The sequence below is a fragment of the Lycorma delicatula genome, chromosome 12, assembly GCF_047948215.1.
Source record: "Lycorma delicatula isolate Av1 chromosome 12, ASM4794821v1, whole genome shotgun sequence".
Taxonomy (NCBI): Eukaryota; Metazoa; Arthropoda; class Insecta; order Hemiptera; family Fulgoridae; genus Lycorma; species Lycorma delicatula.
The window spans coordinates 35,951,943-35,970,172 of NC_134466.1; the positions used below are offsets into that span (position 1 = coordinate 35,951,943).

Sequence of the window (18,230 nt, forward strand, 5' to 3'; positions counted from 1 at the left end):
TTGATCAATCTAAGCAATGTTAATATATTGTAAATAACAAGTAATATAAACTTTTATGAAGTTACTTTTAAATGCTTTCTACTGTCTTAAAAACAGACTAATTTCATTTATAAATAAAAAAAATTACAACTGCAAGAGTTGGAATTTTTACCAAATTTAAAAGCATTAATGACAAAAACAAAAAAAATAAACTTGTTCATAAATTAATTTTTACCTCTAAAAAGCAGGCTCCGCCCACCCGCTTTTAAGCTTTCTTGAATAATCTAGAGGGGGTAAGCGTCTTTACCGTCACCTAGAGATGCGGATCAGAACTCTGTTTTAGCGATGTAAGTTTACACATGGCATTCTTTATCAAAAATCCGCTTGATAATGAAAATACTTTGAGGTAAGTATACAATTTTATTTTTTTATTAATATTTTAATATAGTTCCCAAAGAAAAAAATCAGTCAGTTGAAGATTATGACTGAAGTAGAAAAATAAAAAGTATATTTTGTACAAAAGTTATATGAAATATTATAACAGCCTGTGTTAATTTTTTAATTATAAACCCTTTGTTTAATATAATATTATGCAGAGTTAGAAAAAATACAATATTATAATCTTAAATTTGTTTTACGTTGTTGCACCTGAGGATACCTATCATAATGGAGGATGGTCGATGGTTATGGCGCTGGTTAGGTCTTTTACAATGAAGACAAAGAATTTTTTAATTATTTCCCATTACAATTTGCTAATGGATTGCTGTTCTTGAAAAATAATATAAAAATGCAAAAGAGATTATAGAGTTTATTTTATACTTCTTATTGCCTTACGAAGGTAAGAGATACGGTGGGAAGCATTAGTATATCTGTAGTAGCGTTTCTCAGGTGTTAAAAACTACTGTACATTATCGCACTTTATCATTATTCAAAGGATATGGTTAGGCTTTATACACGGCCTTGAATACAGTGAATCATTTGGATTCCGGTAACCGTTATCAGTGTCTCATTTCCGCTTTGCTTTTACATGTCTTTTGTATTATAGTTATATTTTTATTATGGCTAACCAATCGTTAAAATTCAATAAAAATTTGCAGTGAATTTTGATTAGTGTTAATGGGTTTTAGTGTTGAACATACGTTTTATTGTGTTCAGTTCGACTCGATTAATTGAATGAAGTATACGACTAATCTACGTAAAGTTTAGTTCTGATAATTATTTTGCGGTGTGTTGTTTCCTGGTTAGGTTGGCTTCGCAATCAACACCATTGGTTTAAGGAATAAGTTCGAGCTTTTAATCAAACCACAATGTCTGATGACGAAGACAAACCGCCAGCACCTCCTGTTCGTTTGACTAGCAACAGGTAATTATTTAATGTAATTTAAACATGCATTTAACATCATGATTTATTTTGAGATAAGAAAAATGTGTAATGATTAGGTTATATTTAGTTTAATTTTTGTTACTATATATATTTCCTTCAATTTGGCATTTGTTTTATCATTTTAAGGAATTTCTGGTTATTACTGTGTGAGTAGGCTTTTTAAAGTAATGAAGCCTATAGTTCTGCATAGGCATACTTTGTGTGGTTTTCTTTATTGTGAGCATTATTAAACTCACTTTTATAAGAAACCTTTTTTTATTTAGCTTGTTTTTTTAGGTTTTTTTTTAATAATTGGAGTGTTTATATCGCTTGTGGATAAATATCATAGAATACTTTATTTAGATATATTTTTTCTTTAATTGTTTTGTTTACATGATGAAAATTTAGACACTTAGATGCATAGTTATATTATCTGAATAGTTTTGAGTTCGGTGTTCATACAGGTGTGTTTTAAGTCCAGTTTTTATATTATGTGATTTGACAAAATCATGTGAATAGTAATTCCACCAGGTTGGTCCAGCGGTGAACCCATCATCCCGAATCAACTGAATTGTTAGTCAAGAGTTCCAGTGTTCAAGTCCTAGTAAAGGCACCTGGTTACCTTTATATGGGCTTGAACACTAGATCGTGGATACCGGTATTCTTTGGTGGCTGGGTTTCAATTAACCACACATCTCAGGAATGGTTGAACTGATACTGTACAAGACTGCACTTCATTTACACTCATACATATCATCCTCATTCATCTTCTGAAGTAATACCTGAACGGTAATTCACAGAGGCTAAACAGGAAAAAGAAAGAAAAAGATGTGAATAGTAAGATTAGGTAGTTGCTTCAGTTTTGTTGGAAGGTTGATTCACGTGAGTTTTGTAGATAATTTTGAGCAGGCTTTTTCTGGTAAAGTTACTACAATATTGGCTTTTATTGATTAAACGTCAGTGGTGCCATTGGGTTACCTTTTACTTTAAATTATATACATTTTTAATTGAATATCCACATTTTGTGGATTAAAAGGAATAATTTTGTTTCAGGTAAATTTCTACCTTTTTATTTTTGTAATTGGTTATTATTTCCTACATATAATTTCATGGGTACTTCACAGTTTCAGATGTAATATCCTTTTTCATTTATTTATTATGTATATGATTAAAGTCACATATGTTTGATGTAGTTTTTGATTTGTTAATTTACCCTTTGCAAAAGTAGTGAAAGACATTGTTTATATACTGTTTTTGTTAAAATATTAACAATTTTTTACATTTTCTTCATACTTATATGGTTTTGAATAATTTTTGTTGTACTTAATCTTTAAACATGATACAGTTCTTAAACAGTGTATGGTGTTGTTTCAGTTCTATTTCCATTGTCTTGTCTTCTGCTGTTATGTCATTTAAATGAATTTATTACGAAATCTTAAAACTTGATAAAATATATATTTATAAAACGTTTTGAAAAATGTATGTAAAATTTGAAATGTTTGTTTTAATTATTGCTACTGCCAAGTTAATTTTAAAAATTATATTTAAAAACTGTTATGCTTAACTGGTCGCTGTTAGTATAGAAATTTCTATATTAATTGATTACCATTTTATACAAATACGTATTTAGAACTTTTAACCAGTGTCTAATATTTCTAAATTAATCACGAATTATTAATTTTTTTTTTTTGCAGAATTTTATCGATTAGTTCAGAAATTTAAAACATGGTTTTTTTTTATAATTAATGTTTACAGTAGAATTTTTAATCTTGTGGGCTGTATTAGACCCATCTTTATTTATACTCAACTTAGCCAATGAAACGATAAAGTAGTGTTCAGATGAAAAAATAAATAGAACTAGCAGAGTTGTGTAAATATTTATGTCATTGATATGAGTTAATCAGTTAAAGATTACATTTGAAAATTACTGAGTTTCAATTTATTGTCAGTAAGCAAGCTAAATTACATTATGAATTAAAAAATGGATTGCTCATTGATTTGTACACTTAACACTATGAATAAACAGTACAAACCTTTTCACTTATTAGGCATTATTATAAATTGAATATATGTAAATATAAAATGCATATATGTAAATGTAAATATACATCAGGAAAACATTTTTGGTTTATATATTTAGAGCATAGCTTATATGGAAGTGAAACTTGGACGATGGAGTACTTGAGAAGAAAAGATTAGAAGCTTTTGAAATGTGGTGCTTCTGGAGAATGTTTAAAATCAGATAGGTGGATAAAGAGGTGTTGAGGCAAATTGATGAGGAAAGAAGCATTTGGGAAAATATAGTTAAAAGAAGAGACAGACTTATAGGCCACATATTAAAGCATCCTGGAATAGTTGCTTTAAGGACAGGTAGAATAGGGAGGGACAGGTAGAAGAAAAAATTGTGCATTTAGGCAACGTTTGGAATATGTAAAACAAATTGTTAGGGATGTAGGATGTAGGGAGTATACTGAAATGAAACGACTAGCACCAGATAGGGAATCTTGGAGAGTTGTATCAAACCAGTCAAATGACTGAAGACAAAAAAATGTGTAAATATCATACGTTACATCATGATTATTATTTAAGACAAAGCATGATTTTATATATTTTTAGAGGAACCACAAAAATTTGTAAAATCGAAAATTTCTAAGCATTTAGGCAAATATCATGATGTGTGCTTCTTAATTATTTTATATTTTCTTTATTCTCTTATAATTGTAAAAACATATCTAAACAATGACCTTTTTTAATATTTTAATTAAAAAATGTTTACTTTTTTTCTGATTAAAAATATGATTTACAGGTATAAATAATGTAAAACCCCAAAATGAGTTCAGTCCAAACTAAAGGAAAATTTAAATAAAGACTTTTATAATATGTTAATAGATTGTCTGATTATTTTATTAATAATAAAATATTTTGTAAATAATAACTAAATTTAATTTTATTTAGATAATATTTATTGTTAAGAATTTTTTTAATATTATTTTTTGAAGAGTAAGAATAAATGACATTTCACACACAGACACACACACACACACACACACACATATATATATATATATATAAAGTAGCATCCTCCATTGCAGTTTTGCCTGCACTATGCATGTAAACTACAAAAATTGGAAATAGGTTTTTTTTATAATTTTATGTGGGCTCTTGTTCCCAGAGTTATCACTGTTTAAAACTTATTTCTCATATTTGAACTAAGTGTGTATGTTGCAAGTCTTTGAGAACACTCCGGTGTAGATTCACATTGTCTATGGTCATAAATTTTACCAACTCTAGACGTTCTTCCTATCTGACCTTGCCAACGTAGACATGAAAATAATACCAAATTGAAAGTCGAATCTATGCTATTTATGTGTGTGGCTTATCCTGATGGAATTTCTTAGTTCAGGGTATAAAAATCTACGGAGTGCTATTTTACTCACATGAGAATGAGTTCTGAGTTCTTGCAAGTCACTGCCAGATCAGATGACACTAAATTTTGTAAAACATATTGTAACTGACTGAATAAGTTGATATTGACATAGACAATGACATTAGATAAATTTTTTTTTATATAGTAGTAAAATTGGTAACATTTAAACTGCAGTTAACATTCTGGGAATCATGAGAAAGCTACAGTTAAAATTATTAATGATTGGTTCAGTAGTTTTTGCGGCGGTTATCAGGAACAAAAATCGATAATATGTCTGTGTAGTTGTGAGGACATATACAATTATTTTGATTTCTTAAGGCTGGTCTTATTGATAATTTTTGGATGGAAAACAGAGATATTAATTAGGAATAACTAAGAAGAAAAAAGAAATTGAATTGAAAATAGAATGGTTATAAAGTTATTTGTAAATACATGTTTTCTGACTGTGACCTGTTGTTGTGGGCACATGTGTGAGAACTATAAAATTAAGACATAAAATGTTGAAAAACTATAAAATTGTTGATATTACTATTTTAGCCATGTCAGCTTCATTCTAAATGGTTAATTTTCATATATTTGAATATTTTCTATATTGCATTATATGATCAGTACCTTCGTTGAATTTTACAATAAGATAAATACACCTAGAATTTATTAATTTGATGTAAAGTACATTTTTGTATAAATGTTTTATATGAAATTATTCTGTCTATAATTAAAGAAATCTGTATTTTACTAGACACCTGGTTATCTGGATAGTGAAGTACTTATAGGTACGTTGGTTTCTTGCTAACATTAATTATTTATTTACTAAGGGCCCTATTACAATTATTCTCAGTAAGTCGATTTTTTCATCATTTATTATTTCATTAAAGTTTATTGTCATATTCACCTTTTAAAATGTACCTTTCCATCATTTAACTAGTGGTATGTTGTTTCCCTAGATTTTGTGTATGACTTTCTCTTTGGTATTTCTCTCCTTGTGTTTTGCCTTAAATATTAAATGTTTACTTACCTTCATAAATTGCGGTGGGTTGACCTAATATTAATTTACTGTGTTATCCAACATTGAGTTTTCTTTAGCCATTTTAATTTTTCAAAGACCAAAGGATTTCATGTCAACAGTTGTGTAATCAAATTTCCCTTTCTGTCAGGCCATTATGTTATATTTATTATCGGTATGTTTTACTGGTATTATGTTTATTTATTTGTTTTCTTTTTTGAGTGTACTTTTAGTTAGGAATTCTAAAAATTTATATCAAGGCTGAAACTACTGTAAACTGTTCAAAATGTGTTTGTTAGATGCAAAAGTAAAAGAGGTTTGAAACAGAATTCTAGCAGTTCCATTAAGATTAATGACCAGTTAGGATTGTAAGTGTTTATAACATTTCTACTTTCTCTTACTTCAATTTAACAGAAAACTTCCTGTGTCTTTTATTTTAGTGGTTCCTGTAGAAAGTCTTCTGTGTATAATTTATCCATTCATTTCTGTTTTAATGTTTCATATAAATAATGTAAACTCTGCACTTAATGAATGTAAAATAAAAATTGGAATATTTTTTTTATGTCTGAAAAAACTGTTAATATTTATGTATATAAATATGAGGGCAATTTCTTAAGTAAAATATATCTTATCGACAAAAGTAATATAATTGTCCACATTATATTTTATTGGAAGATGTAGGTAGACCTGTCTAATTTAGATAACAGTGATTGTTGAGGTTGTGTAGGTCAGTTTCTGCTGAAATGCATTTGATTGAAAAGTTTTCTTTGAAATTTGATTGTAACTGCATTGCAGCATTCTGCACCATTGATTATGTTATGCATAATTAGATTTCAATTATTGTTTTTTATTAAATTCTTGCAGTAAAGAATTTGGATGTTGAATTTTAGCTGGTTCTAGGTTATTTAGTATTGATAACCAACACTTTTGAATAGATTTTATATACTCAGTTACAGAACACATAATTTGATCTAGACCTCTGTCAAACTTTGATATATTTGTACTATTCAATCAGATGGATGCACAATTTGGTGGATGAAGGAATGCCAATGTTTGCAGCATCGGGAAAGAAGCATCCTATGATGTAGCTAACAACTTTTGAATGATATAATTCTGGTTTCTTGTGTTTTTAAGGCAGTTGAAAGAAAGGGTTATGTTTAGGGATATTCCCGGTTATTTAATAGAACTATTTAAAGGTAAAACACCATCATTGAATCTCATTTTCAGTTCAGTATTCATTCGGGTAAAGTACCATAATTTTCATTGCCACTACATTTCCTTTTAATTTTTTTTTTTTTTAGGTTTGTTGATAGTCAGATTTGGTAATCGAATTATTGTGTTGATAGATATAGCGTAAAATTAAAAGATAGTATTTAAAATTACTTGTTTTTATTTTGTGCTTTATTTAGTCAAATATTTGATAAATGAAAGTAAGAATTCACTCTCAGTCTAGTGTAATTGTACCTTTTTATGTTGTGAAACCAAAAATCATTCAAGATAGAAAAAGTAAATTAAATTATGTGTTACGCTAAAAATTAATTGATGTATGGTAAAACATATCTCATTTTGATAAATATAAATGTCTTTTTGTAGAATGTATAATTATTAATAGTAAAAAAAAATGGAGAAAAGTGTTTAACAGACAGGATGGTTATAAAAAATTTTGTTTGTTTTATCCTTATTAAATTTTATACTTGTTAAACTTTAAACCATAGTTGTAAACTGGTATTGAAAGCACTCTGAATTACTCCTGTTAACCTTTGCTTTATGGTGTTTAGTGGTGGGTGGGTAGAGTCCCTTTGTACTAGTTATGAAATTATTAGGATTGGTGCAGCTTGCCTTCTATAGATCTAAAATGTCTGTGTGGGTTTCACCATGTTCAAAGCACCTCCATGTTAATTTTTTCATCTACAACAACATATCAGTGGTGATCATTTTAAATGCTGACCGAACAGCATCGTGGAGCTGCTCGTTGTTGATGTATCTGTGTTTCTGGATCTTTATATAATCCTAACCCCCCCCCCCCCAGAGTGCATTGTCGGGTGAGGTGAGGTGTCACGGCTTCTTGCTGGCCAAGACAATGGAGCCGGTAACTCTTCCTACCCATATCTTATCCAGTAATTCGGAAAAATTTTGTTGAGGTGTTTATGAACATTCAAAGCAAAATTTGCTGGAGCATTATTTGCTGAAATGTAATGTCAGTGATCCTTTTTATTGTTAATTCTACAAGCAACCTCTTTAGTCATTCTTGGATAACTGTATTGATTAACTGTGCCATTGAAAAAATAAAGACCAAGGAGTTAAATGTTAACTCCTGGACAAAAACATTTAACTTCCAACTCCTTCCGCATATGGTCTCACGCACTGTCAATCTGGGAATGCATAACATTTGCACGTTGATTTTATTGGTGATAATTCAATCAATGCCTCCATAGCAGCTCGTGTCTCAGTTCGAGTGCTTGGCCTTCCACTGTGTGGCAGATCAGGACACTTCCCTTTAGAAGCTTTCTTAGTTTTTACAACAGGAAACATGTTTTTGAAAAAAAAAAGAAAAACATGTACTGTTTGCCGTGATGGTGAAGATTTCTTAAACACAGAGAAGTCATTCATAATGTTCTCAGTGTTTTACTAGTGTGTGGACGTTTGTGGTCCCACATACAGCTAACAAATGCTCTTTGACAGTGAATGCACTCGTATCTGCCACTGTGTCACACTCGACTATGACTTAAGTCATCCCATCATAAATGAACACACCAGATGATCCCCTACCTTTTCCAGCAGCAGTGAGAACTTCTTGGCAGAAGAGACATTTTACATACATTTTAAAGGTACTTCCCGCCCATCCCATACATAAGCGAAACCAGGTTTCCCTGATATGTAATTTTGATTGTAATGATGCACTGTGCAAATTGTTTAATATTTTTGCTACCTTTTGTGTGCTGCTTAGTGATAGAATTATAAAACTGTACTTTCTGCAACATGTCATTCAGTTATTCTAACATTGTGCAATTTGTATAGAAAAATTTGTAAGTTAAAGTAATGCGAGCAGGATAGTTATGAGTATGTATTAAAAAAATATGTATTGATGACTTAACCTTTAATTATTTTGTTGTACAAAAAATAGTAATGTAGTGTAAAGTTAAAATATCTTTTTCACAAAAAAATTTCATATGAGATAGAGTGCCATGTTTCAAGATTCAAATGCTCTATTTGCATTAGTTTCATTTATAACTGTTTTGAAGTTCTAGTAGATAAAAAGAGATAGTTGTAATCACCTAGCGTTTGATAATAGACATTGTACATTAAGAAAAAGAAGTAGTGATGATTGATAGGTAAATAATCTTGTAATATTTACACAATGTACAAAATGGAATGAACAAATGGAATAATTTGGTTAATAGCTGGTGTCAAAAAGTTGTATAGGTATATTGATCTGTGTAAAAATATAATAGTTGAAAGAAATATGAAAAATTAACTTTGGTCAATGTACTGCAAAAATTTATAAAGGTTCACAAAAGTTCAAATTCAAGGGCAGACACAACAGCGAGATATATCAAAGAGGGAGTTAGTTGGATGTGGTCAACCGTGTGTTACCATTAAAATATAGTATAGAATTAAAAAGAATAATTATAACTAATAACAAATTAATATAGAATTCTAAAACATTAATATAAAATTGAATAGCATGTAAAAGGTTATAACAGGAAGATGTGTAACATAAAAATATCAGATTATTTCTATTCTGTTACTTGAATCGATCATTTGAAAACACATATGTACATGAGTATATATGTTTTCTCTAACCAGTTTTTCAGTTACTGCTTGGTGTGTGTGTGTGTGCGCGCGCATGAGCGTGTATGGGTGTAGGCAAATGTAATTACTGCTACCAGCTTGCCAAGCCTGATGGAGGTGCAGTGTAAGTGTAAATGTTCCAAAAACAGTAGTCTGAAACAGACTCAGGTCGACCACTCCTGAGGTTAATTGAAACCCAACCACCAAAGAACACTGTTATCTACAGTCTAGCATTTAAATAGGAATGCCTTTACAAGGATCCAAACCTTTGAACCCTTGACTTCAAAAATCTGATTTTGTGATGATGAGTTTAACCTATAGACTAATCTTTATTTTTTAAGAGGTGGACGAACCCCATTTATGGACACCTAGGTAGTGTCAGACTCGCTAACAGGTTCCACAAGATGATATTAAGTCCTGGAAACTGCTGATGTGGCATTACTTCAGGAGGGAAGTATAATGCCCACACACACACACACACACACACAAAATCGGACACTAACATACATGAAACCCATACAGTCAAAAAAAAACCCGAAGAAACAAACATCAACCAAAAACATCACATGCACATCACACAGACAACTCTCTCAAAAGCAAATGAAACACCCGCAGCAATCATCAACAAAAATCACACCTACACTCCTTTACAAACCCACACTCAGCAATGTACACAAAATAACACTTACCATTTACAGCCACTGTCGTTGCTCCGAAGACGCAGCGAGCACACCATCAGGCTTCAGAGGAATGCCTGCGGCCTCAGGCAACTGAGGCATCTGCAGGCAACCTCAGGTGCTCAGGAGACCCCCTAGTCACTCAGCCGCAAGCCTGCCCTGCCTGGCGCCTCGTTCCTCATTGGGTGTCCTCCCATGCATGTAACTTGCCGTTTACTTACCTTCTTTGCATACAACTTCACTGTATTCCACTTATTGGATTCTCTCATCAGTACACTGTTTGTTTCTTCTGGCCGAAACATAGTCTCAACACCAAGGGCAGCCAGCATTTCTTCACGTTCTCCCCCAAAGTGTGAGCAGCAAAAATACAAATGGGAGGGAGTTTCCTCCTTAACACATTCAGGGGACATACATCCGAAAAACAGAATCTGAACAAATACGAGCTGTAGTCTCCACGGCCCATCAAGAACTGTGTTAAACTGTATTCCATCAACCCATGGGTTCTCCTACACCAGCTCCTGAAGTCTCTGATTAAGCAGTATGTCAATTGTCCCTTCGTTTCTCTGTCCCAATGCTCTTGTCAGATTTCCATCAACTCCTCTGTGATATCAGCCATTAATCGCCTTTTATCCGCAGGGAGCAAAGTTCCCTATTTTCATAGTCTTTTCTTTAGAATGATTATCAAAACTATAGGCATAAGCCCCGCCATGGCTTTGGTCGCTTCCTTGGAGACTGAGCGATATGCGGCTTAAACATCTTCATGTTTAAGGATAATATCGCTCTGCCTCTAATTTGCCTAAGTATTTGGCATATCTAATCACACTGGCCCATATCTTGGCCCAGAAACGCAATTGAATGCGTTTCTCAAGGTAACGAGGACACATTCCCTGCTGGTTATGCCTCGTGGCCCTTCTCGCCGTGTCACAAACAGCAGCTATAGTGTCCAAGATGGACATCCCTTTTGGAAGCCGTACTCCTTTTGGAGCCTGCACACCTCTTCCACAGCTTCAGTTATCCTGTGCTGGAGCGTATGCTCCACGACCTTGGCAAGCACATCTTTCATAGCCAGTGGCCGGTATGAGTAGGGAAGCTAGATCCCTCGCTAGTGTAAGTGCAAGTACCAGCTGCTGGCATCTCTCAACTCTCAGGGAAGTCTTCCTCCATAAAACAAGCACTGTAGACATCAAGGAAGATCTCTGGCTCTGCCCAGACTGCCATCTTTATCACCATATTCAGCAACCCAGGCCTTGCGTGGACCTGGCTTGTGCATTTATTAATATAAATGCAGCAACCTTGCATTATTTATTTATATTAATAAATGCATTCACCTTGTGTGAAGGAGGACGGAGGCTCATCATAACCCCTTTCATCCGTGGCTAAACCTTATCCGCAAGGGAAGAGTTCGTCTATTATACCCCAGACTTCCTGGGAATCCTGTGTAACAGGTACTCTGGGTTGAGATCCAGAATTCTGCGGCATTCTTCTTACCAGGGTGCTATTTGATCTTCTGTAATTAGCTTCTTCCAAGCAGTTCTCTTTGCCTCCCAAATGCATTTGACTAATTCCTGCTTGACTTCCTTATATCAGGCTGCACATATGTCTCAGGGGAGGGAGGTGAGCCCTTGTCATCTGCCTTCTGGCCTTACGACACTCTTTTTTGTGTCACCTCACTTCTCCACCAATATGTGGGATGTTTCCCCCTTTCTAGTATATCTCTGAGGTAATGTTTGGACTAATGTGGTGGGTTTTATATATATATTTGTGTGCGCATGTGTGTGTGTATTACAGTTTTATTTTGATACTGATTCTTTTTAATATCTAAGTTAATTTTTATGGTTTTTATGTTTATTGGGTGTAAAAATGCAGACGAGAAACAAATTCTTATCTTGTAAAACCATATAAAATTATAAAAACTAAGGAAATAGTAAAAATTAAATATTTTTAGGTGTCACTATACTTTTATATCCTAGGAAATGTACTTTTATATTCTTAAATAGAGAATAACTTGCAAAATTTAACTAAAATCAATTATTTTTCTTGTTTTTGTAGTTACCATTATGACTGTAATTCGTTTTCCTTAAAATTTGTAGAAATAAGTGGTTATTAATTAAATGTAAATACCCCATTACCACCCAAATTTGAAGAATTTTTCTTCTAATGGATTCACAGTATATATAAAATTGATCTCTTGTTATTTTTTTTTTATTTTTATTACACTCGATGAAATTTAATTATGAATAATATATTGCTTTATTATTATTCATATCAGTAAATCTATTTAAGCTGTAAAATGTAAGGAAGTAGTTATTCACTCTTTTATCTTTATTGATTCATTGTGTACTTTTCCAATGAATAATATGGTTTTGAAGTTATTTTTGTTATTGTGCTTTTCCTTTATTATATTGGTTGTTAAAAATTACCTATGTATAATAAACTAAAAATGATAATTATACATTATTTAATATTGAATTTAAATTATAATAAAATTTATTCTCCTAGAAAAATAATTGAATATTTTTATTTTGACATTAATATAAGTGCATATTTCGATATATGTAATCTTTTTTGTAAAAATAATGTTATATTTTGCATTATTATAATATAAAGAATTTGTATAGGTAGTAAAATAAATAGCGTCACAATAAGGTTTTTTTATTACAATTTATAAATAAATCTTTTATTCTGATGGATATGTAATAATAAAAAATGTATTGTTATTACTATATAATTATATAAATTCACATCAGAAATTGTGGAATTTAGATAGCATAAATATTATTGATTTTTATTATTATTTGGTATCAATGCATAAATGGGGAACATAGTAATTTCCTTAAAGTATATTATGTGCAGTTTAGTTATTTACTGATTTATTGTTTGATTATTGGCTATTAACCGACCAATAATATCTTATTTATTCTATTAGTGACAGTGTTCATTAGCTAGTATTAAATACTAACAGAATGAAGTGAATCTCTGTGTTTGTCTATGGGGGAATTGCTTTAATAAATACTGCTAAGGTTAACAGGATTTTACCTGTAATTCATCCTTTTGATTTAATTTCCAGAATGCATTTGTTTATTATTTATTGTAATTTATTTATTATTTATTTCCAGTTGTTCCATTTTTTTTGTACATTATTAAAAATCTGATTTTTAAACTTGTTTTGTAATGTTACTAGATGTTTAACTCATACTTTGTTCAGTCTTAACTGTCATTTAAGGATAAAGGTAGAGTAGTCATTTTTTGGTAGAGTAGTTGAACTTCCATGTAATGAAATGCAATAGGACCAACAAAAAAAAATCAGTCAATGTAAATGCTGAAAATATAAATTAAGAATTTTGTTAACACCATGTATAAGTGTTTTAATATATGAGAGGTAAGTCCCCATTGACTTATTCATCATTATTTCTTTCATTTTTCAAATAGTAGAAAAATTAAAATTTTACAGTGTTTCAAAACTGGTTATGTAGGAAAAAACTATTTTAACTAGTAGCCCCTGAATAAAATATTAAAAATTAAATGCAGGTTGAAAATGGGTGACAAAGATAGTAGAAGAATTGGAAATTTGGCAACTATGTCTAAGGTAGGGCCTAAGCTACTGTTACAAAGAGATTTTCTTTCTACCCAGTCAAGATGGTAAAAGTAGTACAAAATATTTTAAAAAAAAAGTAGATTTAATTTAGTTCAATAATTTCCCCTTTTCTCGTAAAACTAGAAAGTTGAAATTTGGCACAGTTGTTTGAAGTCTAGAAAAGCAAGTCAAAATTATTTTTAGAATAATCCCTAAGGAAATTAGTTGCAGTTAAGTTAAATATAGATTGAAAAGGTTATTGAAACCAGAAGTGTTGGAGATATATGAAATCGTGGTGCTTTTGTTAGGGGTAAGCTGCCAGTACAGAATGCTTTTTTTTCTTTTCCTTAAGAGGATGGTGAAAAAGTACAATTTGTGAGTTTAACTCACAAATACCTGTTTTTGATTTAACATTCTAATCCATGCAAAGTGCACGAAAAATCTTTGTTAATTAACCACAGCTGCATTTTTGTTTAAAACCAAAATTAATATTTTTATTTAAATTGTACTAATATATCTTATTTGTAATTTTAAGATGAAAAAAATGAAATGGGGTGATAAATCAGATACTAGAAATGATGGATGATGAAATGTTTACAGTATATATAGAAGCTAAACCTATGTCATAAGCTTGTAACTGTTTCTTTATTTGTAAAGCATCTATCTTCTAGTAATTTAAATATTACAATTTTTATTTATAATGACAAATATTTTTGCATTTTGCAGAGGGGACTCGACACCCAATCTTCCAGTTGATATGCGGCCTTTACCAAAAGAACCAGATGCTGACGAACGAAAGAAAAAGACTACAAAAAATAAAAATCGGACCAAGGGCAGAGAGGCTGAAAAGCCGAATATATCATACCCGACTAATTTTGAACATACTGTTCATGTTGGTTTTGATGCAGTAACTGGAGAATTCACAGTAAGATTTTTATAAATTTGATTCTATTATTTCATTTTGCTTTTCTTATAGTTTTTTTTCTTTTTTTTTATTCTATCCTTTTATTACTGTCACTTGGTGCTTATGCTTAGCTTCAAGCTTTGTCGGTATATTAGTCATATATTCAATACATTGGTAGCCCTCTTAGATTTGTGTCATATTTAATCTTTATCTGATTCAAATCGATGATTTGTTTTTATTTTTACTTAGTGTTGTTTATTATTGATATGAACTATATTAATTAGTTGCTCATATGTAGTTTTATTATTTTTAATTATTCATATCCAGTTGACCTAGTTATGAATTTAATTGTAGTTAATTGTAAATGTTACTTTTGTTGAAATGTTAATCTGGTAACCCAATGAAACTTTTCAGTGTACATTTCTTACATACTGACCTATCTGTCATATACAAATAATTTGTTTGAAACCTTAACTTTTGTTATACTTGTGTAATATTTTTATTTATGTATGGCAATTAAAATTTCAGTGATTTTGTCAAAGAACTTAACCTCTCCAGATAATCAGACGTCAATATATTGAATTTTGTGATAAATTAATTAAATTATAAGCAAAAAGCAATAAAATTTGGTTTTAGCTTACTTGAAATAATGTGAGTGAGGTAATCATACATCCACTTCTTATACAATGAAAAGTATTAAATGTTAGGTTGTATCGATAACAATATTAATACGGTGGGGCTGACTATTCTTTTTTTTTTAATCTCTTGAATTAAAGAATTTCATCATTTGTTGTTTGTTGTGAACTGAAAAAATCATTAAAAAATATAAGAATTATCTTGGAGTGGTGTTTTTACATGTCAGATGGTGACTGGAAATCTTCATTTAAAAAATATCTGTTCACAACTTTTTCACTTTTTTTTGAGTAAGTTTATCAAAAAACTCTTTAAAGTTAATACTGTGTACAGAGAGCAGCCCAGCAAAATTTCAAGTATCTCAACTTTTGCTCTCATCTGATCCTTTTCTGATTTTTATTGAAGAAATTTTCTCTGAAGTTTGTTATTTAGTGAAAATTTTTATTTTTCTTAACTGTCTTAGGAATAATTACATGAAATTTTGTTTTACTAATTACTGCAAGAAGTAACAAATTACTGATGAATAACGAAGAACTTAACCTACTTATAAAATATATATTATATTAAGTGGTAAATTAATTCGATTGTTAATAATTATAAAGGTTGAGAGCATTTGTTTATTACTAATGCATCGCCTGACTATAATTAAATGTGACATTTTATATACATATATATATATATATATATATATATATATATATATATATATGTACATACATTTTTTTCAGCAGCAGTTTATGCACTGTTGAATTTTAATATGTACAGGTGTTTAACATAAAAGAGGCCCCATAAATAAGTCTTTAAAAATACTGTATTTTCAAACACTTAATAATTTACAGAAGGTGTTGAAAATGATGTCCATCCACTTCTACGCACTTATTAACTTGTTTGACCTTGTTGTTGGCCACCTTTGTCAGCTGCATCCTGTCTGTTTCCCGGATGACATTGGTAATGTTTGTGTTCAATTCCTGTAGGATATGGGGTTTGTTGCTATAAACAGTTCTTGTAAATAACCCCAAAGAAAGAAGACTGGACTAGTCAGATCAGGGTACCTTGGTGGTTACAATCCTTTAGAAATTATTCTTCCACCGAAAATGTCCTGTAGGATCATCATAGTAGAGTGAGCTGTGTGATAAGTGGCACTGTCCTATTGTAACCAGCATTGCAGGATGAGCGTGACTGCTAATCCTCCTGCAGTAAGGCTATGAACTGTTGATTAATTTCTTATTAGAGACAGCATCTGCAGTTTTTTTAACATGTTTTTATTTGTTTAACCTCTGGGACTATAGTTAGGTATTGCTTCAGAGGATGAGATGAATGATTTATATTGTGTATGAAAATACCATGCCTGACCAGGATTTGAACCCAGGACCTGTGGATGAAAGGCCGAGATGCTACCACTTGCACCACGGAAGCTGGCATGGCCCTATTATTTGTCGCCTGGAAACCCCACACCATTCGCTTATTTTTTTTTGGTGTAGCGGGGATTCAAAGAAAATATGCGTGTTCTCAGTACCCCAAGGCCAGTAGTTCTGACTATTAACATTCCCACAAAAGTGAAATTGTGCTTCATTTGTGGAATATACTTGATCTAAAATGCCGATGTTTCCTCTAATGAAGTTCTTGTACCATAGACAGTAGTGAACTTTTTTAGCATAATCAGCATTAGTTAGCTAGCTTGTGGAAGACCTACATTCAATACAGTAACATTTCAGCATTCTCCTCACTGCAGTGTAGTCTAAACCTAGTGAAATGTTCTTATCCCTGCTTAGTTTCTGCAAAGATTTTTGAGGAAATCTTGTAACTGTCGCTTAAATGTCCTTGTAAGACCTGTGTCAGAAAAATTTCTGGTGTAACACAAACCTGTTTCACACAGTTTTTTAACTAACATCTGAATAACACTTTTCACTGGTGCTTGCTTTTCAAATTTCTCCCAGAACTTTTACTGACACATCATGAGATTTCATGTTTAAATAAATTTCCATCACAAATATATGTTCTTCAACAGTTAACCACATTTTAACAAACAACAACACACAATTATGCAATGTTTTTTAAAACCCAACGCTGACATAGACTGCCACTACTCAAATATACAGGCAATAAACAGTCCTTCCCACTCCAGCTCTAATTGTACCAACCATCTTTCACATTGTTTACTCATATCACGTCAATATATGCATTTAGTATTTACTACTGAGTGATGGGGCCTCTTATGTACAACACCTGTACTTTCTACCATGATGTGAAAGTATCAAATTTTTCTTTATTATGGCTTATGCAATATAAGTTATCAGTTTTACCAATTGTGTTACATTTTTTCAAACTGACTTATGTATATTATGAATTTATTTTTATTTCTAAATATACAAATATAATACTTTCCTATTTGAATTATAAGTTGGAGTATCATTTATTATATTGTTTTTTAAGATGCGTTATTAATGAAATTATGAATGTTTTTACAAAAACATTAAAATAAAATATATTTATTTATTGTGTGTATTTATATATATATATGTGCACATGCACATACACACACACACTAAAAATAACACTGATAAAAATTTCCAGAAAAATGTTGTGATTGTTTTAACATTAATTGAATAAAGAGGACATTTAAAATTAAATTTAATGAGTATTTAAAAGCAATGACTAAAATAACTTAAATGTAACTGAACATTCTTTAAACAATAAACATTGAAAATAACATAAATATTTTAGGAATAAATTGTGATTACACTCATTTAATACCAGTAGAAAAATTTACTGAATTTATCAAAATAAAAATAAAATCAAGACTGTCTGTTTGAAAGGGATTTTTGATGTTTGGGAAAATTCATAATAATGTTATGTTTGCCATATCAAAGAAAAAGTA

The 18,230-nt window shown here is 30.9% G+C and overlaps 1 protein-coding gene across 4 annotated transcripts in view; it reads left to right on the forward strand.

The window, feature by feature from the left end:
* The first annotated feature begins 306 nt into the window (after nucleotides 1-306).
* The window catches only part of Pak (serine/threonine-protein kinase PAK 3-like protein), an 89,912-nt gene continuing 71,988 nt past the window's right edge, over nucleotides 307-18,230 (forward strand). Inside the window, exons 1-3 of one of the 4 annotated variants that reach the window (XM_075380795.1) lie at nucleotides 307-385; nucleotides 1,225-1,342; nucleotides 14,542-14,740. In XM_075380795.1, the coding sequence (XP_075236910.1) occupies nucleotides 1,287-1,342; nucleotides 14,542-14,740 (255 nt within the window). In that variant the 5' untranslated portion in view covers nucleotides 307-385; nucleotides 1,225-1,286. Of the gene's footprint in view, nucleotides 386-656; nucleotides 1,343-1,372; nucleotides 1,510-14,541; nucleotides 14,741-18,230 lie in introns of those variants that run through there. The other 3 variants (XM_075380794.1, XM_075380793.1, XM_075380796.1) reach the window with 3 other exon arrangements.